This window comes from Neopelma chrysocephalum, unplaced genomic scaffold (genome assembly GCF_003984885.1).
Source record: "Neopelma chrysocephalum unplaced genomic scaffold, ASM398488v2 Primary Assembly neopelma1_90, whole genome shotgun sequence".
NCBI classification, from domain to species: Eukaryota; Metazoa; Chordata; class Aves; order Passeriformes; family Pipridae; genus Neopelma; species Neopelma chrysocephalum.
This window is the reverse complement of record NW_020897752.1, coordinates 59,507-81,176: the sequence shown is the minus strand read 5'-3', so window position 1 is coordinate 81,176 and position 21,670 is coordinate 59,507. Positions and strand designations below refer to the sequence as shown.

At 43.1% G+C, this 21,670-nt stretch overlaps 1 protein-coding gene across 4 annotated transcripts in view; it reads right to left on the bottom strand.

The window, feature by feature from the left end:
• TMCO4 (transmembrane and coiled-coil domains 4) overlaps nt 1-21,670 on the bottom strand; it is a 37,013-nt gene that overhangs the window by 13,835 nt on the left and 1,508 nt on the right. The window contains exons 1-11 of one of the 4 annotated variants that reach the window (XM_027693099.1): nt 21,433-21,466; nt 17,979-18,163; nt 17,412-17,586; nt 13,197-13,224; nt 11,233-11,365; nt 7,402-7,499; nt 6,733-6,876; nt 6,123-6,242; nt 4,666-4,830; nt 4,036-4,172; nt 2,493-2,577 (exon numbers count right to left, since the gene is read on the bottom strand). In XM_027693099.1, coding sequence (XP_027548900.1) covers nt 2,493-2,577; nt 4,036-4,172; nt 4,666-4,830; nt 6,123-6,242; nt 6,733-6,876; nt 7,402-7,499; nt 11,233-11,365; nt 13,197-13,224; nt 17,412-17,586; nt 17,979-18,157 — 1,264 coding nt within the window. In that variant the 5' untranslated portion in view covers nt 18,158-18,163; nt 21,433-21,466. Of the gene's footprint in view, nt 1-2,492; nt 2,578-4,035; nt 4,173-4,665; nt 4,831-6,122; nt 6,243-6,732; nt 6,877-7,401; nt 7,500-11,232; nt 11,366-13,196; nt 13,225-17,411; nt 17,587-17,978; nt 18,164-21,182; nt 21,305-21,412; nt 21,467-21,670 lie in introns of those variants that run through there. The other 3 variants (XM_027693100.1, XM_027693102.1, XM_027693101.1) reach the window with 3 other exon arrangements.

Sequence of the window (21,670 nt, the reverse complement as noted above, 5' to 3'; positions counted from 1 at the left end):
CAATTCAATTTTGTTCGTGTAATCTGTGTGAGCAATAAAGTCCTGTTCCCGTAATCATGGGCAATCAAAAGGAAATCCAGAGCCTTCCTAACAAGGTACTAAATTCCACGGCCACAGAGTGAGCCAACTGAATAAACAAACAGCTAATTCATCAGGATCCTGAATACTTGGGGAAGGTATTGGAAACTTTTGTTTCTCCAGTCCTTTGTACAGCTTATTTCTTGCTCAGAACAAAAACTGTTTAGGTTTCACTGAAAAATACTCATTTTATTTGAATATTGACAGAAGGGGATAGAAACCTGGGAACAGATCACTGGCCTGCAAAGCTGCTGAGACTCGAGATAAATTAAATGTATTTCACAGTTTCCAAATCTTTTAGATGATGAAGAACAATAAAGTCTGCACAAGCAGGGAAAAACCCCTAATTCATTAACCATTTAGCATTATAGAGAGTCACTATTAAATATGGAGCTTTATATGGAAAAATGTGCAATAAAGTCCAAAAAGGTGGGAGCAGAGCAAGAATGATGGGCCAAAATTAAAAACTGATTAAGGTGATTTTTCCAGAAAAAGTGCGGAGGGAAGAAGCTGAACCAGAGGCCTGGTGGGCTTTGCTGTGCCGTAGGGATACAATTCACTGGGAAAGGGAAAGCACCTCACTATTAGTCCTGCCTGAAAGGAGACCAGGGCTGGAATTCAACCTGTTACAGCTGCAGAGCCAGGACAGTGTTCCAGGGCAGGGTCTGTCAGCAGCATTCCTGACACCTGACCACAGCAGGGATCACAGCCCAGCGGGATAGTGGTCACAGGAGCTGTGATCAGCACCAGATAAATCCCCAGTGTGTGACACCTCATTCCTGTCACACACGGTTGGGTTTCAAGCTTCAGGGTCTGGTGGTAATAGCCATTATCAGTTTGCATTAGTTTGCTAATTGCTAATTATTGAAATACACGGGAATCATGACAAAGAAATCAGGGCAGTGATCTTCCCACACAGTAATGTGTCTCTCATGGCTCATTTAGTCCATCTTCTGCTACAGTGTCATTTTTTGGAAACCTGCTGAGCTCTGGCTCCCAAAGTCACCCGGGATGAAGTACCCCAAAGGTTATTCCACTACTTTGCAGAGAAGCATTTGAACAGAATTTGAGTTCTTGCCATGGTGTTTCACTGGTTAATCCATCATTAGTTATTTGTCCTCAGAAATGCCACTGCCATCTGGATGCAAAGCCCTGCGTGATGAGGCCGTGTGTGTGAGACATCCAAGGCCAAACCCAAATCAGTCTCAGCTGTTCCAGGTCCCAGCTCCATTCCTTCTGTGGCTTCTCTGGAATGTGTCTTGAAGAAGGCCTTGGCAATCTGGGCTTAACATGCTGCTTTTCATCTCACAAACAGCTCAGCTTTCAGAATTCAATTACGGAACTGAAAAATCAGAGTAGGGTGGGAGCTGCTCTGATACATCACCATGATGCTCCGACTTCTTCGGAGTGGCAGCCAACCTTCCAACCCCTAAGGATTTCCTCCCATGGATTACTTAGCAACAGGCTATTATATTCCAGACTTAAATAAAAACCTGAAAATATCCCAGCCTCTGGCATTCTCAGGACACAAAAAGTGTAGATCTAGGGCCAGATTAGGATCTGGGTGCTGGCTCTGGTGTAACTCCATTAGGATCATTCTGGATTTGATTAGATTTATTTTGAGAATAGAATTCCTGTATTTGAGGACTTCCATCGTAAACCAGAAGTGAAGTTCTGGTACAAAGCTGTCAGTGCTGACCTCTCCATCCTCACCTGACTCTGTTCCTACTTTTTAGACTTCACTGGACATTTTCCTGTATAAAGCTCCTTATTTACTAGTAATTATCTGTGAGGATAAATGGTTAATGAGTTAAATTGCTACGTGGGGGGAAGACAGGCACACACTCACTGCTGACTCAATTCCAAGATACAATTTCCATCAACTGATCATAATGATTTTATTCTCTTTTTCTCTAAATTAAAAATAGAATCTATTAATAAATGGAACCACAATGGGTAATAAATTGACAGATGGTTTTATACTTGACTTTGTGGAAAAATTACCATGAAAATAGCAGATGACAGAGGCATTTCAGTGACTTAAATGGAAGGGAGGACTCAGAGAATCAGATAAAGAGCTGCAGAGAGATCCCAAGAAAGGCAAAGCATCCCCTGCCGGGATCACAGCAGCATGTGGGCAGTTCCAGGCTGATCCAAATGTCCAGTTGATGTTTACAGACCAGACTGACCCACTGGAGCACCTCAAGTGAAGGCAGAGGATTTAATCCACTGAACTGGGGGAAATGACAACAGAATTTGGCTCCAAAGGCATTTCAAAACCATTTTTAAAAGATTTTTGTTCTATCCTAAAAGAGCCAAGCTCTCTTCCAGAAAAACTCTTCCTCTTGGAAGAAAAACTTCTCTATCAGCAGTAAGAAAAATAAAGGAGAAAAAGGTTATAAGGTGAATTTTACCTTTCTCTTGAGCCATTTCCTGCAGGCAGAAGTAAATTACTCTTGCACCCAGACTGAAGCCAATCAGTGTGACAGGTCTCTTCCCCTGTGAAAGAAGAAAAGGAGAGAAATCCATCAAATTCTGCTCTAGACCTGGAAAGAGAGACTGGTCTTGGGGTCCCTGAGAACCTGAGACAAAGAGCACCTACTTGTCCATCATCTTTGAAACATCTCAGCAATTTGGTTGGTTTCAAAGGGATTATGTCCAGTTCAATATGGAGGATTCTGCATATCTGAGTATTTTGTATGTTTTCATATTCAGAAAATCAATTGTAAGAATCTAATGATTAGAACTTACAACAAAGCAGCTCTTTCAAGCAGAACCAAACCAGATGGTGTCATTGGTTTGAAATTTCCAAATGAAAACCTAACTCAAGGAGCAAAATTTTCCTAAAAATGTTTCAATAAACAGAAGAAGCAGTTGTAATACAAAAAATATTGACCGCCTCCAGATTTCAGACTGAGTGACAGCAGCACCACGTGATGGTTATAAAAAATTATGTGGGTTTTAAGCTTTAAGCTTTTATTTTGAATAGCCTAATAAGATTTTCTGTAAGATCAAAGGGAGCCTAATCTCAACATCAATGAGAAACGGTCGTTGTAGTATCCAGGGAGCAGGTGTGCGATGGACACCTTACACATCACACTAACTAGTTTTATACTCTCCAGCTCGCTGGAATGTGTGTTTTCACAACAGCAAATGCTTAACATGCAGTAACAAATGCCCTTGAGCAAGACAAAGGGCAAAATAAAGTTTATTGGCTTTCCTGGGATGGGATTTTTATGAGGAATCAAGTTTGTTTCTACTCTGCTGTTCCACATTGTTGTGACACACAGCTCTGGGGCCACAGCTCCCTTCTGGCTCCTCTACATCAGTATGGATCAGTGTGAGATGAACACACAGCCAGCAAAAAACAGTGCTAGCTCAGAAAATTATGGCAGGTTTTTTGGGAGCAGAAATGTCTTTTTTCAAGCCTTTTCAGGGTGATTTAATAGCTTCTGTCACTTCTTTCAGGTACCACCCCATTCCACATCTCTGAAGCAAAGCTTACAGGGCATTGGCTGCCACACACTTTTCTCTCAGGTTGTTTTGCTGCTGCCTCTTAATGATCAATGAATATTTTTAACACCCTGTGTTCTCTACTTTTCACCTATGCTTACTTCCTACTCTCCAATTTCCACCAGGGGAGAGGGCATAGCTGTGTTGTGACTTGGTCAAGCCACTGGTCATTTACGACTTGGATCTCTTCTTCCTCATTTAGAAAAGCTTTAGGTTAAATGGAACAAATCTCAGCAGGATTTCTCTGATCCACTTAGGACTTCCTCTTTTTCCCCAATACCAGATACCTGCTGGTCACTTTCCTGCAGCACTCTTTAAGTTTTTATTAATTTTTGTCTCCCTGGAACAATATCACTTGACAGCTAACTGGTGTGACTATGAAACTTCACCTCCAGGGCCAATTCCCTTCCAACCCTTATTCCTGGATAATTTCTGGCCAATTACCTGCTGTCGACTGAGCATGATGTGTGCAAGGTGTTTGCCTACTTCAGCAGACCGGTGCAGACACACTCCCCAGGGGTTGTCAATGACACTGGCAACAGTCAGGAGTGAAGTTGGCCACGTCAAGGCCGTCACAATCCCTGCAATACACAGAGGTTTCTTAGAAAACATCAAAAGCAAGACAGTTCACTGAAGTTAAAAGCTGAGCCTAGGAGCTTTTCTCATTTCCAGTTCTTCTTTCTCAAGAGCTGAGCTGAGAAATGCTTTGCTGGACTGAAGATAAGGAAGAATCTGATGTTCTGATACAGACGTTGTGAGGGAGTGCAACCTGCGTGTTGGGGAGGCTTATGTACAGCAGTAAAGTGGTGTAATAATGTAGAGAAGTGAACAGTCTCATGTGAAGGAAGGTGTTTCCAGCTGTAATTTCAACAAAATGAGTCACTGATGCAGTGGCTCAGCAATCCAGGAAAGCATAGCTAAATTACAGGTGTGGTACAGGAGGTTCTCAGGTCACTCCTGCAGGGTGCTGCCAACACTGCCTCCTCCAAAATATTCCTTCTTTAGAAAAGCTCCTCTAACAGGAGAACTGCACAAGAGCCACTCAAGCAGATCTGGTATGATTTAAGTTCTTACCTGACAAGACAGTGAATTTTAGGGCTTCTTGAGCCATCATGTTCACAAAACCATTCAGCAGGGAATCCAAGGCATTGCCAAGCTCCATCAAGTACTTGGATTCCCAGGCCAGGCAGTACTGCTCACTCGACTGCAACATGCTGCTCCATGGTGCTGTGAAGCTTCCTGGGAAAGGTTGCAAAGATGGAATTCATGTTTAGATCGAACACAACAACAGCTGACTCCTGGCAAGAGGAGCCCAGCAGAGAATCAGAACAAAACCTGCAGGACATTGGAATATTCTGGCAATGTTATTAATGGCAGATCAACACTGAAGAGCAGAGCAGAATTGTCATCTTACTTAACTAAAACCCTTCCCACACTGTTCCTTCCCCAAATGATACAGGGCAGGTTGAGGCAGCTGCTGATCAAAGTGGAACAAGAGCCCCACGATGGACTGTGAGATTTGGGAACACACAGATGGGCAGCTACTTGCAGCTCCAAAATCACAAGGTGGAAAATTCCATAAAATTCCTGTCCTCAGTCCCTCTGTTTAAAGGAGTATGTTCATAGACAGACACTGCTGTAAAGAGGAAAAAGGATGACAGTTTAGTTTTGCCCTTTAAAACATTCTAGCAGATTGCTAGTTATGGAAGAAGAATGTGTGTCATCCGTAACTCCCTTTTAAGGGCAAACAGATACAAAAAGGTTCCTGGAGGTACACACTTGCCTCTCTAACAGTGCCTGGGAGCCCTCCAGCCCTGAGGATTTGGACCCCTGGCAAGCAGACAACGAGAGAAGCCAAAACACAGTACTGTTAGTGAAAATAACCTCCCTGTGACAGCAAAGCTGCACCCTGACAAGTGACAGGGCAGAGACATCCTGCTGCATTAATGATATCCAGTTTAATTATGATGCTTCTCAATAAACTGGCAGCTGTTCAGTCAGGTTGCTGAACACATTGGCAGACAGGTGACATATTTTTCACAACAAGTTATACTGGAAAATAAAACACTACAGACCTTTCAAGGTCGCTGGCTGGAAGTCACCTTTGAGTGCTGTGCTTAACAGGATTTACTTGGCAAAACTTTCTTGCCAATAAACCTCATTAGTTGCCTGATACAGAGAAAAAAACACACTATTTTCTGTTAATTGCTGGAGGATAAACATAGGGTCTCAGAGACGCTTGGTCCTAGTGCTGGAAATCTTCTCCCAAACAGACCTTTCCTGGCAAACCATGCAACAGTTATTAACAGAAACAATCCTATCACCACCAATTCCCTGCCCTCTCTCTTTCCTTCGTTTCCCTGGGATCGCAGATTGGGTTACAAAGTCTTACGATGAAAATGGATGCGGTTTAGTTGCCAGGTCATGGAAATGTGGGGTAGACATGGTGCTTTGTGGGCACAAACACAGCCTGGACTGGGACACAGTCCCATCTTTCCAGGCTCCTCGCAGTTTCCTCACCATGTTCTTACCATATTTGCCAGCACACAGCCATCCAGTAATTGCTATGGTGATATGAAGCTGCTTCCCTTCAGTAAGTGGGAGGAATTCAAACTCTTCTATGGCTCCCACACGTTTCTTCATCTTGTATCCTACACACAGCCAGGCAGAAACACACGGCTCAGAAATGGCACAGCGAGGGCACACTCTGCTAACAGCAGAAGTTCCAAAGAAATTAACTGGGTAATTTGGATAGGGTATTTTTCCTTTCCAAAACCCCCAGCCAGTTCATGCATTACTTCAAGCTTGGAAAGGAGCCAACATGATCCTTCTGAGCTTGTGTGATCTGAAGGAATCCAGCAGGAGGGTTTTTCTGCTGTAACAGCTGCTGGTGTCCATCTTTCTAACCCAAAGCAACAAGCCTTAATTTCTTCCATTAACAACATACAAAATATTCTTTCCCTATTTGGTCACCAGGGGCCACACAGCACCTTAATCAGCACTGAAATAAAAATTTTCCAGTTTAGACAACACCTCAAATCACTTCCCTTGCTCTGTAGAGCTCAGTGAAGTCATTAACTGTGCGTTATCAGATATGATCCTGTGCCTTAGTGGCTAAGAACTATGTGGTCACTCTTTTACCAGTAAGACCAGCTCCTGCTGCTCCAAAAAGGGATGCCATGACAGCAATCCCAGCAGTCGATCCCAAAGCAGCTGCTCCAGCACTCCCAATGATCGTGGCAGCTCCCGCAGCAACCAGAGGGGCAGCCAGACCCCCTGTCAAACCTGAGGATGAAACAAGGGATGTCACCAAACTATTATCCTGTACAAAACCCAGGCAAGCAGTTCCCTGTGCTAGGTGGGTGCTGCTAATGCTACTGGAAGAGCACAAACGACGGGCTTTTTGCATCCCCAATAAAGGGGCTTTATGAGACTCTCCCCAGGCCCTGAATCTTTGTCCAAATTCTTTGACTTAAGTAAACATGAAGAACAATTTCAAAGTCAAAAGAAGACTGTGTAGTACCCTGGGGTAAGCTGTGCCCTATTTTCTTGGGAAACACTGATCTAATCAATTTTGATTTGGGAGTTGAAGATCTGATCCTCTTATAACAGGAGAGCAAAAGAGGAGAAAACATTTTTAAGGGTGACCACCTCAGTTTAATATTTCCCCCAGCCAGTGAAGCTACACTGGAATAATTTTTCCAGCTAATTCTTTCAGTTGTATTTTCAAGTGGCTGAAAATACTTTTCTTGGATTCAGACCTGCCCTGTCCCTTGTGCTGTGTCCCCAGAACACAAAGGGCAGCCTCACCTATCACTGTTCCACCACCAACGGTTGCCAGACCTATCAGCAGGTACCTCTTCAGCTTTTTCCTTCTTTCCTTCTTTTTTCTTGAGACTTCCGTGGTTCTGTGGAGAGATTAGAAGCACAAAAACTGAGGGAAAAGCCTGATGGATAATTCTGCATCAGAATCTGCTTTTATTCTCTTCGGTGTAATTTCCCTCCTGGGAACAGTAAAAAGGAACATGCAGGTGTGGACTGTGACAACACACTGAGATTTATGAGCATGGATTTAGAAATTTAAATTGAATTGATTAAATGGACCACAGGTTTAAATTGAAACAATTTAATTGCTGACAAAAGCCAACAGATGTTACTTACTTGGAAAACCCTTCCTAATAGGGCTGAAGCTTGTAAAAAAAGAAGAAACAAAAAGTCAAAAGCATTTCATTAACTATATGCTGCCTACGTGTCCTAAAAAACCACAGGAAAGCTAAGGAGAAACAGGGAAACGTGTTTGAAACAAAAGGGAATAGAGGTAATTTGTGCTAACAAACAGAGATGCAATTAAACTATTTTCCAACAACAGTGTTTATATTGAGCTGCTTTCTAATTGCACAATATAATAATATAATAGGAATTAAACACAGTCATTAGTTCATTTGTCTGTGCGTATTTAAGCTATATTTTAACGAGCTTATAAGAAGGAGGTAAATGAACCGAAAAGGAACAAATATCACTTATTAGCCACTACTTTTGACTTCTCTCCACTGCCTCTGCTTTCTCTCTTACAAGAAATGCTTCAACTTCAGAGAAAGCAGGAGAAACAGAGGATACTGGAATAAGTTTTTTGCAGAGGAAGGTTCCTTCTGCTGGTTAATCCAGGCCTTGAAACGTGAAAATTTATCTTGCTTCCAAAATTGGATATTTTCCCTGTTAATCCCAGCCTAATTGTGGATTTTCATTATCCATATAATTGCCTAATCCTTCCTGGAACCCCATAAGCACACTGTTATTTTGATAAAGACAATTTTACATGAGTCCCAAACAGTATGTGGCTTTGTGAAACACAGCAGGAGGGGAATGGAGCTCAGTGGGTGAAATCCCTGAGTCACTGGAGTTGCTGGCAGAACTCCCACAGACTTCCATGGCACAGAGACTTTGTCTCCACAGAGATCCTCCAAAAAACCATTGTGTGTTACCTTCCACAGCTGCAAACGCAGCGTCTGCAGAGCACAACCTCTCCAGCAATTTCTGTATGACCATGGTGGACAAAACGTTGTTTGGCCTTCAGAGAATCGCAGAATCATTTAGTTTGGAAAAGCCCTCCCTGTCCATTGAGTCCACCCTGTGCCCCATCCCCACTTTGTCACCCAGCCCAGAGCACTGAGTGCCACATCCAGTTGTTCCTTGGATACCTCCAGAGGTGGGGACTCCTCCACCTCCCTGGGCAGGCCCTTCCAATGTCTGATCACCCTTTCCAGGAAGAAATTCCTCCTGATGTCCAACCTGAACCTCCCCAGCACAGCTTGAGGCCGTGTCCTCTCATCCTGTCAAATGTCCTACTTTGAGCCTCAGCCATCACCAGTCTGAATGCCTGGCTTTGGATAAAACCGCTCCTGGAGTTGTTTACATGAGTGCTGCAGTTGGACTGTCCATACCCAAGCTGGCAATACCCAGCAATTTCTGTTCTACATGGGGTTCATCAGCTTTTACAGTCACTCTCCTGTGTCTCGGGCTGAAAATAATGATCGGCAGAGACCTGGAACATGTCTAACCTGGATTCAGTTATAATAATGAGCAGTTTGAGTTATGTGGGAAGAGAGACAGTGGCAGCTAAATCCTGCCTGGTGATGCAGTAAATGAAACTACTGTCAGGAGAAGTTTCACCTGTCACTGCTTCCCTTCTGGAGCTGCCAGAAATGTGTCTGACAGCTGCTTCCTAATGGCTTCTCCATCAGCATTATCACTGGATTACCAGACTGCTTTTATCCACTGCGGTAATTAACTGCCACTTCTGGTACTTCTCTACCCTCAGTGAGCTCAGATGTGCAGCTTCTTGCCTGAACCACAAATTATGTTCTGAGAGACTGTTTAATGGTCATTTTGCAATAAGGAAAAGTGGTAGGAGTACATGTTAACAAGCAACTGATGTGATGTTTTCCAGCCTCTTACAGAACTGCGTACAAAAGAAAGGTTCACACCTGCAGGTCAGAAGATGTTTGGTGCAAGTAACATGGATTTAAGTGGTTGGAGCACTGTTCTGTAGAGGGTTGTATATTTAATCTTGCAGGTTCCAGGCCTCGATCCAACACATCCACAGCAGCAAAGGCAGGAGCAAACCCTCCCATAAACAAATACCAGTAAAAACACTTATGCAGAGGCTGCCAAATCCCTATCTGGTTGTTTCTGTTCCAGTGGATGGTCAAAACCGAAGCATCCCAAGCGCAGATTGGTATTCCCAGCCCCAAAAATCTGTGAGGTCAAGGTGGTGACAAGTTTATATTCTGCTTCCTTTCCCCATTGACTTCTGATTTTAAACCAAACAAAGGGTCATCTATTCCCCACAAAACTCAGCCCTGGTTTAGCACTGCAGTAACGAATGTGTTCACACCACAGTCTTGGACTCCTCTTACTATAAAGATTTTTCTTTTTCCTCTCATCTAATATTTACTTCCATAGTTGTGATTCGGTCAAAGAACAAGATTGAAATCCATGGCTTTCTCCACAGCAGACACACAGGAACCCCACTGGGCTGGTGGCAGAGTTTGAAAGCCACACTGTTCATATGGAACATAATTCTCTCCCCATTATGAGACACGGCCTAAAGGCCCAGGACTGAGTCTGTTTTCACAAGCCACAGCAAAACAGCCCCCAGTAATATCCTAACCCTTGCTCCTGCACGCCAAGTGTTTAGCAGTCCATGGTCTTTGAGATTATTTTGACTTTCCCTTTTTACAGTGTGCTATAAAGTTAAGCTTTATTTAAATACAGCTATAAATAAAAGATACCCATCACATGCTGGACCCTACGGTAACATCTGAGGTGGACCATGTCACGGGTGTCGATTAAAGCCTTCATTAGCACTCAGGTTAACCTCATAACCCTTTTGCTGACTTGACAGATAAAAATACTTCCCTGGAAAGTCCACTATGGACATTTTTACTGCCTTAGATATTGCTAAACTGTCACAGTTTATTTATTGCTAAACTGGCACAATTCCTGCCTGATAAGCAGAATATAAAGATGCTACATTTCTTACAGATATCAACTTTTCGGCTGTGTCATATCGAAGTGGTGATTAAGAGAATTAATCTTACATTAATAACACAGAATTAGGATTTGGGTCCGTACGTATCTGAAGATACAGACTGTTGTCCTCAGAAATCTCCCTTCAATAGGAGTTATCCAGTTGTGTCTTAAACAGGCACAGAAATGGACAGATCCACAGCAAATGGGCAGCTGAGGATCTAATCCTGATATTTATAGGAACTTCATTCTGCAAGGGGCAGCCCTCTCTGAAGGATATTGGGCAAGAGATAAGAGACACAAGATCTTTGTGATGGATTTAAGCAAAATCTACCATGTCGGAAAGGCAACTGGAACAAGGAAAGGAGTCAGTTCAGTATGGAGCAGCTTTTACCACCTTGCAAGGCTGGGTCTCAGCTGATTTTAAGAATGCTGAGCTTTCCTGCTTCTCAGTGCTGTGAGGGGGCTGTAACCCTAATCAAGCCATAAATGATTACAGTAAGAGCCATGGGGGGAATAATCAGACACTGGACTTAGGCACAAGTAATTACTGCTAAGCTTTCAAGCACTGGCAGCATTTTCTGATCCCATAGTCAACCCAAATGTTCTTACTCTGACTCTTCCTCTTTTTGTTCCTTAAGGCTCTCAAGCAGAGATTCCTCCAGGACTTCCAGCTCCTCCAAGGGGATTCTCAGCAGCAGGCTGATGTGGCATATCAATACCCTGGCTCGAGCATCGTAGTACCCTTGAACAGAGGGAAGCCCAGGAAATCAGTCAGTCTGATCACACCAGATTAAACAGTGAGCAGAGCACTCAGCTGGGCTGGAGGAACATGTCACAGACAAGCCTGGCTTCTTCTCCCAGGTCCTTTTCTTTTTCCATGTATTGAAACATGATAAGAGAGCAATAAATGGAAAATCCTTCTTCCCTGAGAATAGAGACACCACATCAGGTAATGCCTCTATGGCAGGAAAAGGATCTCAAATCCTTCTGTCTCCATCCTCTGTGACAGAGGCCTTTTGGCTCTGGAAAAGTTGCATCTTCTCAACAGAGAAATGCTGCAGCACAACCAGTGCTAACTGGAAATATCAAACACATCCATATGGGTAAAGCACACCCTGACTGCACCAATGCATTTTGTAAAAATGCACCTCCATGTAAAAGCTTTATATTCAATTCATCTTGTGGACAACTTACTCTGGTGTGTAAAACTACACACCAGCTCCCCCAGCAGCACTACTGACAACTGCTTGCTTTTTTACTCCCTGTTGCAAATGGAGGAGTGGACAGTGAACTCAGACAATACCAGAGAGCAGAATTTATTACTTCTGGGCTTGTAGGCAGGTGTTCTTCAAGAAAAGACATGTTAAATGTAATAGATTTTATATTATTTGTGCCAACTCTTGCATTTTTAATGTGCTTCTCTCAGCAGCACCTGCTGCTTCCTGATGTTTGGCTTTTGTAAAGGGTTCTTGGTGCACTCTGGGATGAAAAACACAAGACCCAACTACAAAGGATGTTTGTGATACCCGCTGCACGTAGATCAAATATGGCATTGGGCAATCTATTAGGTTTGTTTATTTATTATCATCATTACCAAGATACCAAACTCATTCAGTAGCCTTTAATGACACCACTCGTCAGATTCATGCTTAGTTGAGAAATAAGGATTGGATTTATCTTCATTCCTTCACGGTATTTGCCACGTCCTGCAAGTCCAAGGAGGTGTTTTAACAAGTCCCTTTCTTGTTTCCTGGCTGCTAAAACACTACTGAGCTCCTTCCAAGGCACTAAGTCAGTGAGGCTTGGAGATATATTTCTTTTAAATTCCAGCTTAGCAAAATAAGAAGTTTTGCAATAACTGATTTGTCAATTTTCCATTAAAAATAAAGCAAGAATAAAACCTGTTTTGTTCTATTTCACTGTTCTGCAGTGCAACAGGCTGATCAGTTTTTTCTTGTGAGAACATGTTAAAACACAGAGATTTAAAAAATGCAAGCAGTGATAGAAACCAGGCTTCTTTTAGAAATGAGCATTTTGTTCAGTAGGCAGTCTTTATTTCATTAATTTTATCAGACTAATCCATGTTATGGATTGCAAACCAGAAAATTGTTTTATGTGTAATATAATATATGAGTAAAATTCCATTTATTTATAATGGGCTTCACAGGATACTCTGGAATTTATACCCTGAATTTTTTTTTCATTTTAGGCAACAAGCAGAAAATTTGTTAGGCTGAAATTTTCATAACAGCTTTACTGCCTTCCTAAAGGAAGAGGTCACCTGCTTCCCTGGAACCACTGGAGAAAAACCACTTCACTCCACCATTACTTTACATCTGTTTGCATGTGAAGGTAAGGAGGTGAATAGCTGTTCACTTTTCAATGGGTATTATTAACCATTCCTAATAGTTGTTTTTCCTGAGAAGGATGCAGGGAAGGAGTGTGCTGCTTTTGTCAGAGAGGAAGCTGAGATGAAATAGGGTGGCACCATGAGCTTTTTGAGCTTTTTAAAGTGTCAGATATAAACTCATCTATATTATCTTTACAAAGAGCAAATGCTCAGTTAAACTCACCATCTCGAAGAGAGAAGGATAGAAGGTCCTAAAAATAAATTAAAAAAAGAACATTCAAGTTAAAACTGATGATGAAGGCCTGGAGGGATCACAATAGAGGCAGGAAAACCCATCAGACTGGTTTAATTACTGAAGCATCTCAGTTCATAAACGTGGGAAGCCAGAAAGCTACAATTCAGTGAGGCAGCACAGAGCAAAACCAGTACAAAATTCTCCAAAGGCCAGTACAAAGAGCTGGACAGAAGTAGACAATGCTTGGTATAGCCAAAACATTCCATACTTTTTGTTATTAATTATCCTGATCTTACACCAGACTTCCAAGTTTGGAGAAACAGGGCTCTAATCCTCCCTTCCCAATGCCTTCTGCTCCCTATACACTCATATATACTCACATTTTCAACATGAGTAACAGGTTTGAATGTTCCTCTAATGGACCATTGGCCCCTATTTTCTTCGGCATTCTGGGAATTCATAGCTCTAGGCAGTAAGGCTGAACCAGCATAAAGTTCTTTTGGATTAAGTGCTCACATAGAAAACTCAAAATTTATGGCTCTCTGTCAAGATGGAGGGACTTGACTTCTGTGTTGGCTCTTCAGCATAAAAATACAGAAAAATCAATTCAATACATGGTTTCTATGGATAAATCCATGAAAAAGAGGGAAGTGTTTTTACTACTGTGTTCTCTTCTTTTATTGCCACTGGACAAATTTTAAGGTCTTTATGTGACTACACTAAGCACTAGCTCAGTGTAGCTGCTTCCCTCTCCTACACACAAATACAGCACAGCTGAATTTTACAGGGAATCCTTCAGCCCTCTGGGAATGCAAAAAAATTCAGCCAAAGATGTAGGAGGCTGCCAAAGAGTTTATGATTATTAGTCCCCTAAGCTCCTAAATACAATTTACATCATAAAACTGTCTCTAATCTGAAAGTTCTACACATGAGAAATGTAGAATGGAGAACAAACCATCCTTAATCAACTAGAAGGACAAACTGGACTGTTCCCCAGGATGGCTGGTGGGATTTGTAGGCAATAAACTCTCCCTGATTGAGGCACAGGGAGCTGTGGCTGTGACTCGGGTTCCAGTATCATCTGTGGCGCTTCATATCAAACAAACTCAAATAAATCTGGCCTAAGCATATACACACGTGCATTTCAAAAGGTCAGGAGTGCACCCAGGTAATCGGGTGACAAACTGGAACTACTGGTTTTATGGCATCTGTGCCAATTGGCTTCTCAAATTCTCCACTTTAGGCTTTGCACGTACTGCACGTGCAGGCAGCTGGAATCCAACCAGAATTGATTAGATTAGTTCACAAGTGGTTTGTTTTCCTCCTCTAAGCAGCAGTTATTATAATTCAGTCTTATTTTGAAGTCGGTGTTTTGAATCTCCCTGCAAACTCCATGCACAAGACAACCACCCATACCATTGAGAAGCCTGTCAAAGAAAGGGAAGCACCCTTTATTCAGTCTTTGTCAGCTTCTTCTGAGTTGCTGCAAGTTCAAAACCCATTTCCTCAACAACAGAGAGCACTGGATCCACATCACAGTGGATGTGTGTGGAAAACCACAGACAATGGGCATTCTAAGTATGTTCAGAGCAAAAAAACCCATTCACAACACGAATGTTCAATGTTCTAACACCTATCAACGCTTCTTCACCTCCTTTATTGCATTGCCTTCCCATACCATACCCACAGCCTGTTATGTCTACTGTCCTTTAGGGATTGTTACCAACATCTGCCTGTGTTAGTCATCTGCAATGAACACAAAAATAACAATCCATAGTCCTCAGATGTTCATTGAATCAAGGGTGAGCTCACCTCTATTTCCTGACTTCAGGATCATCCCTTCGGCTCCTCAGAGATGAAGGGCCTTCAAAAATGCAGCATTAGTGCCAACAGGGCCAAGCCACTGGTCATGCCAAGCAATTAAAGCAGATACTTAATAAATAAACAGTAAATATTGCGTCAGCAGCAGCTGAATACAAACAAACACAAGCACCATAAAGGAACAGATCAATAATTCATAAAGCTTTGTCCCACGGCTTGCATATTTTCCGGTCAGAAGGAAAAAGCTGATCTCAGCTTTTTACCAATGTTTCTCACACACCAGCGTGTTTTTCCAAAGACACACCTTTGCTGCCTTGCTCTACTTAAGTCTTTAAGTCTGTTTTTCCTCAGATAAAAGTCATTCCTCTTGTCCATGTAGATTACTGTGTAAGGTATTGATGTTGGGGCATTGGACTGATATTTGTTCCTCATCTTTTCTTTCAGCTGATCAAAGAACTCTTATCTATGGTTTCTGTGTTCCACTTGAATCCAGGTGACATCCCCAGTTTTCGCTCCTGCTGACCCAGAGCCACTTTTGTAAAAGCACATGGAGCCCTTATGCAACATAAGCTGTGAGCAAGCAAAAGCTAAACTTCACCCTTAACAAACTCAGCAGCCATGAAGGAAAACTTCTCTAAATCTAGGGAATCCATCCTGAAGTAGAGAGAATGAGGGAAACACACAAAGGCAGAAAGAACAACTGTAGGTGTATTGATTTTGAGCAAACAACATCAAAACAGGTGCTGTTATTTCAGAAGATCTGTCCTAAGTTATTAACTAAGCTTAGGATCTGTCGCTGTACTCATACTGTTATAGGACTTCGGGCATTGGAGCATTTGGATGTTTGGAGCAGATCCTCTTGTCACGGAAAGTACTGGGATAAATCAAATTCTTATTTTTTTTAGTATTAGAAAGTAGGCATTACTTTATTTCAGGGTGCATAGGGGATAGCTCCACCCATGCACACAACTTCGAAAACTTTTCACTTATTTATACATTTTTAGCAAAGAAATTAATATTAATTGGTTCTCTATTACATAATTCTCCTCATTAACTAATATTTGGTCTTCTATTGGTTATCGATTTCTCACTTCTCATGCCAATTAGTCCACACTTTCAGTATTTTTATTATCTTTTCCCAGATGGGGAGTTTCCAGCACATGATAAATTGTTTTTGTTAGTCTCTTCTTCATCTTTTGGTTACTTGGAGGGCCATAAATTTTGGATTCCAGGTGTCCAGTTTTCAGCTCCCCAGGCTTTGTTCACTGAAGCTTACCAGGTTTAGTTTAGCATAACTTAAAGTTTTGGTGATTTTTTCAATCTCACTCTAACAACACAAGCTGTGAAAAAAACCCCTAAGCTACATGCTGGCTAAAGTTGGAAATTACACTGCTTATGAGTAATTAAAACAGTTAATTAAGAAGTTAATTAAAACCATTAATTAGAAAAATTAATTAGGAAAGTTATATAATTTCCAACACTCTGAGGCATTTCATGGACTGACTAGGAAACAGGAAAGATGCCAAGGTAGTGGTAGCTGGTCGTGGTGACCAAGAAAGTTCACTGCAATCATATCTTCCCTCACACAGCCCTCTTCTCACATCCGTGGTTCTGTTGGGCTGTTGCTCATGGTGAGTGTGTGATAACCATTATACAATCAATACCAGAGCACAGCATGCAGGATGTGTGGCACAGGGTGACACAGCACAGGGTGCCAGCTGACAGTGCCCACGTCCTGTGTGGCACCAGCAGCAGCCTTGTGCCCTCCTCACCCTGCACAGCACAACGTGAGGCTGGATCAGGAGAGATCTCCCCCAGCAAGTGAACACTGCCCAAATGCTTCACCTCTTTTATCTTTACGTCAGCATTTACAGCAGAACATTATGAAGCAGTCCCAGTCTCACTCTCTCAGTGAGAAAAAATAAAGTCACAATAATTTCTTCTGGTCAAAGTTTCCTCTGGAAATTGTGCTCCTCAGAGAATGTTTTTTGCATTACAGGTATGGCAAAGGGGCTTTTAAACAAGTAAAAATCAGGTTTATCATGTTCAGTGTACCACTAAAACCTGTAGAAAGCACATATGAATCAAAATCACTGCAATAATAGTCAAAAAGTTTGTCAGTTCTCTGCTCTGTAGAGCGAAACCACCAAAGACACAAAACATTAATGAGCAGAGAGTGACCTTGCCTTGTGTTCAATACTTCCATGAGCTCTTTATGGATAGAGAGGCTGACAGTCCCTACAGCCACTCAGAAACAGATGCCTATCAGAAATACTGATTTTACTCTCCTGACTGCACAAACAGCACTTCAACCGCAAACAGACACCTATGACAGATCTCTTTTGCAAAGCAAACAAGAGCAAGGAGAACACATAGATGTACCTGGGTAATGACAGCTGGATTTTCTTCCAAGATGGAGTCCTTCAGCAAAATCTCAGTGAAAGATTCTGTGCCCTCACCTCCTAAACCACCAGCAAAGGCTGTCATGGCAGGTAGGACAGCATCGGGCAGGTCCAGCCATTTCACAAAGCCCTCAATAAATTCTGTCCTGAAGGAGCTGTAAAAGCAACAGGAGCAGTTAAGGCTTCACAACTGGGTATTTCGAGGCTCTACAACTGGGTATTTTTGGAAGCTTTGAGCAGTCCCTGGTTTCAAACTTTGATCTGTTACTGTTCACACAAAAATCAAAGCATCAGGAGTCAGCAGAAGGTGAATTGCTAAACAAACAAGGAAACAATCCGAATGGGGCCAGACCTTGTTTCAGTACACGCTTTGATGTTAAAGGATGCGATTTGTGCTGAATTATAAAAGTCTTACAGATGTAAGAGAGAAAAGATCTTCCACTCCCCAAACTTTAGAAGACCCTACACAGAGTCTGATACCAGCTCTGTTTGAGCTGCCACCCAAAATCCACCTCCCCTGCCCACCCCTTGCTCGCACATGCAGTACCTTTGCTCGTTTTCAGGGAACAGCCAGGCAAGCGATACACCACAAAGTGCTGCATAGGCAAATCTTCCCAGCTCTCCCAGCTGCTGACCCAGGAGCACACATGGCTCCTTCTCCCCTGCCCGCTCAGCCTCCTTATGCTGTTTTGAAATCCAACCTTTCCACTTCTCTTCTGCAGCCATTTTCACCTGCAAGTTCAAAGAGGAAACAGCTGTAGAAAAAAATCCAACAACGAACAGTTGGAAACCAGAGAGCAAAAAGACAAATTGCCTTTGTTTTTTTCACTGTCACACTTGCTGTCAGTATTAAATCAAGTTTGCCCAGGTCCATCTTGTATATTCCCCCCCCCCCTCAACACACTGCTATGACCAAAGAAGACAAGAGGACACTTTCTGTTCACCAGTTCTCAAAAGTTTCGCATAAAATGAGCTGACAATACTTCACACAGCAAAAGGAGAAGTTCCCTTCAAGATGCAAAGAGACTGGGTTCCATTCAGGCATACAATTCACACATTTAGTGCAAAAATAACACGAAAGTAAAAGCTCTGCATCTGGTGCAGGGACCAGTACGGCTGCCTGGGAAATAATTTGCCTCTCTCATCTCAGCCCAAATTGTTCCTCTGTTTGTTTTGCTGACAGCATTAGGAAAGTTGAGTTCAGCTGCAGCCCTGAGAAGGACTTTAATGTGTCCCATGGACATTGCTGTGCTTTGCTTGTAACATTCTCTCCTCTATTCAACCTGTCACTGCTTTTTCCCTAAAAATAAGGTCCCTGCACCACACGGACCTTGAGCTGGGCCAAAATATTATTGTTTTAGAGTGTAGATGTGCACATTTCCAACCGAAGGGCTTCCAGTGCTCCTCTAATGGTACCAGCGGCTGAGATGACTTACCTCAGAGAAAGGTGACAACAGCTCATTTCACAACTCAACCTGGGTAACAACCTGCTCCAAAGATCACTTCCATCACTTGAAATTTTTACTGATTTCAATTGGTTTCTAAGGGGACCATATCACCTATTTCATTATATACTTCATATTTAAATGCTTCCTTTCTTCCACATCCTGACTAAATAGGAATGAGGAGCCCATGATACTACAGCCTACTCTCAGAGGATGCAGACACCATTTATGCATAGATTTAGAGTCCTAAAAGTCAGAAATGCAACAGGAGCAGCTCTTTTTAAAGAGATTTTATTATCTGCGTGCCATCTGTCATGGTCCTGCAGGAAAGGTGTCTGTCCTGCGCTCCAACTCAGAAATTTATTGGAAGTGATTTGTATTTCTCAAGGCTTGCACAGTTTAACTGCTGCTGTGTAAATGCAAGAAAAACTCATCACTGAAGGGCCGATGGTTATTGTAACTCACACCTCTTTCCCTGGGAGAGCTCAGCCCAACACAATCTCCTGGTGCTGCCTCTGGCTCCAGCACACGGGGCTATGGCATCTCCATTTGTTTCCATGAAAACATCACATTTTAGCACAAAATCCACAGGAATAAACTAACTGCTATTTCCGAATCAACCAGCGAAAGGAAGGGCCAGGTTATACTTCCCTGGGGAAAGCAGGGGCCTGGGATCAATCCTGGCCTGCCACACCCACTCCAGTACCAACCACACCACACACCAGTGTGGACACTCACTGAACCCCAGCTGTGAACATACCTTCAGCTTTCCAGGACTTTCTTATCCCAAGATCATTCTATTACCACAGGAGCTCCAAACGCTCCTCTATTGGACCCCTGAAATTCATCTCTCACTAGGCTCTGATCTTCCTAAAACATCCAAACTTTCAGACCAATTTTCCCAGGAATAATCCAATGCTAAAATCCCAGTAATTTTAAAACTACTTGGCATGTCTGCTCACCTCTGGAGATGTTATGGGAAAGAGCATTGAAAATAAAATCCTCTTCCCTAAGGTATTTATTGACTTCTTAACTCAGGCTCATCCAAGAAATGAAGCAGCTAAAAAGGATCCATGAGCAGTACAACTGTTTAACCTAATTTCCCAATAACATAAAACATGGAGCAATAACAGAGCAATACCACAGTGGTATGTCATTGCTCTGACATGCAACAAATAAATCAGTACTGAGCATCTAAAATACCCAGAGAAAGCTTCTGGAAGACATTGCTCTGAAGATGCTCAGATCAGTACCCTCAATGTGTTTCTCTCAACACAGGTATCTATTTCCTCATAAATACCTGGGAAAAAAATGGGCTTGGATTTTCAGACATGCAGAGTAAAAAGAAGGGCAACATGCGATTTACTAATGAAAATGTAGGCCAAGAAGTTTTGCCGCTAGTCCAAGATAAGGCACTTGAGAGGTAGAAACATATCCCAAAAGTTATTTCTGGCTCATGGCACTGGAATTCACATCCCTGCCTCGAACAATGGAATTTAGCAATCAACAGCATTGCCATAATCTGAACTGTCACTTGAAAGAGAATTTTATCACTTCCAGCATTCACTTTTCACACAAAGCCCTTTGTCTTCTTGAGAAAAAAATGTATTTTATACAGCAGCTCATACAATCCTGTTTGGAAAGCAGAAAGATAATTCTTTTGGAGATCTAAAGCTGTACAATACACGTGTTTTCTACTGCTGGAAGAAGAAACAGAGAGATGGTGGCATTGTGTTCGTCCTAAACTACGACAACAGTGACCAAAGCACTGGCATGTTCACCTCCAACACCCTCAAAAGTTAGATGCATCTCATTAACTTCAGAGAGGTAGCTGTAGATAATTATTCAGACAGGGCTGTCCAAAAAGTCCTATATGACGTACACTGGGGGACAGCACAGCCCAACTGTGGTTACACATCACACACAATGCTGTGACTGTGGAAACATTTCGGCAGATGAGGTTTTTTGGGGACTAGCACAGGGCTCCAGAGCTGACACACTGGGAGCACCATGGCCTCTGCTTTTAATCCATAGATATGAGGTATGAACATGGAATACAGTTAATTCAGTCCTGTCTCAATGCAATGACACGAATGCGATATGGATGGCCACAAAGATCAGGGGCAGAGGTGATGGGGAACTTGGAAAAGCCAAAAGCTTAAGTAGTTGCAGAACTAAGCGTGTTTAATTCGGTTAATCCAGAGGTTTGCACAGCAGCGACGCAGAAGCAATGTCCTCACACCGAAATGGGCAACGCCGCAGAAAGGGAACAGCAGAGGAAAGAGTGAAAAGTGTGAGGGAACCACCTCAGCTGGGAAAGCTGTGAGGGCAGACACATCCACAGCTGCAAGTCCTGAAAGTGTCTGAAACCTCTGTTGAGAGAATGCGGGCACATTTTTAGAAGGAAAGCAGCACTTCAGGCCACGGCTGAGGAGGGGAAAGCAGCGCACAGAGTAGGGCGGCCTGAGGGGAAGGTCCCGCCCGCTCGCCCCCCCAGCCCACGGCGCTGTCCCGGCTGTACCCGGCCCCTCTTCACCTCCCCGGCCCGGCCCCGACCTGCCGCCGGCCCGAGAACCGAGCACCGAGAACCGAGCACCGAGAACCGAGCACCGAGAACCCGCCACCGCCTTCCGGCCGCTGCCGCCGCCCGCCCCTTCCTGCCCGGCCCGGCCCGCCCTTCCCGCCGCCTCTGCGCCATCGGCGTAAAGGAGTGCGTAGTGTAGAGGGAACTGCGCTGGGCTGAGGGGATGGAGGGGGCCGAGGGGATGGAGGGGGCCGAGGGGATGGAGGGGGC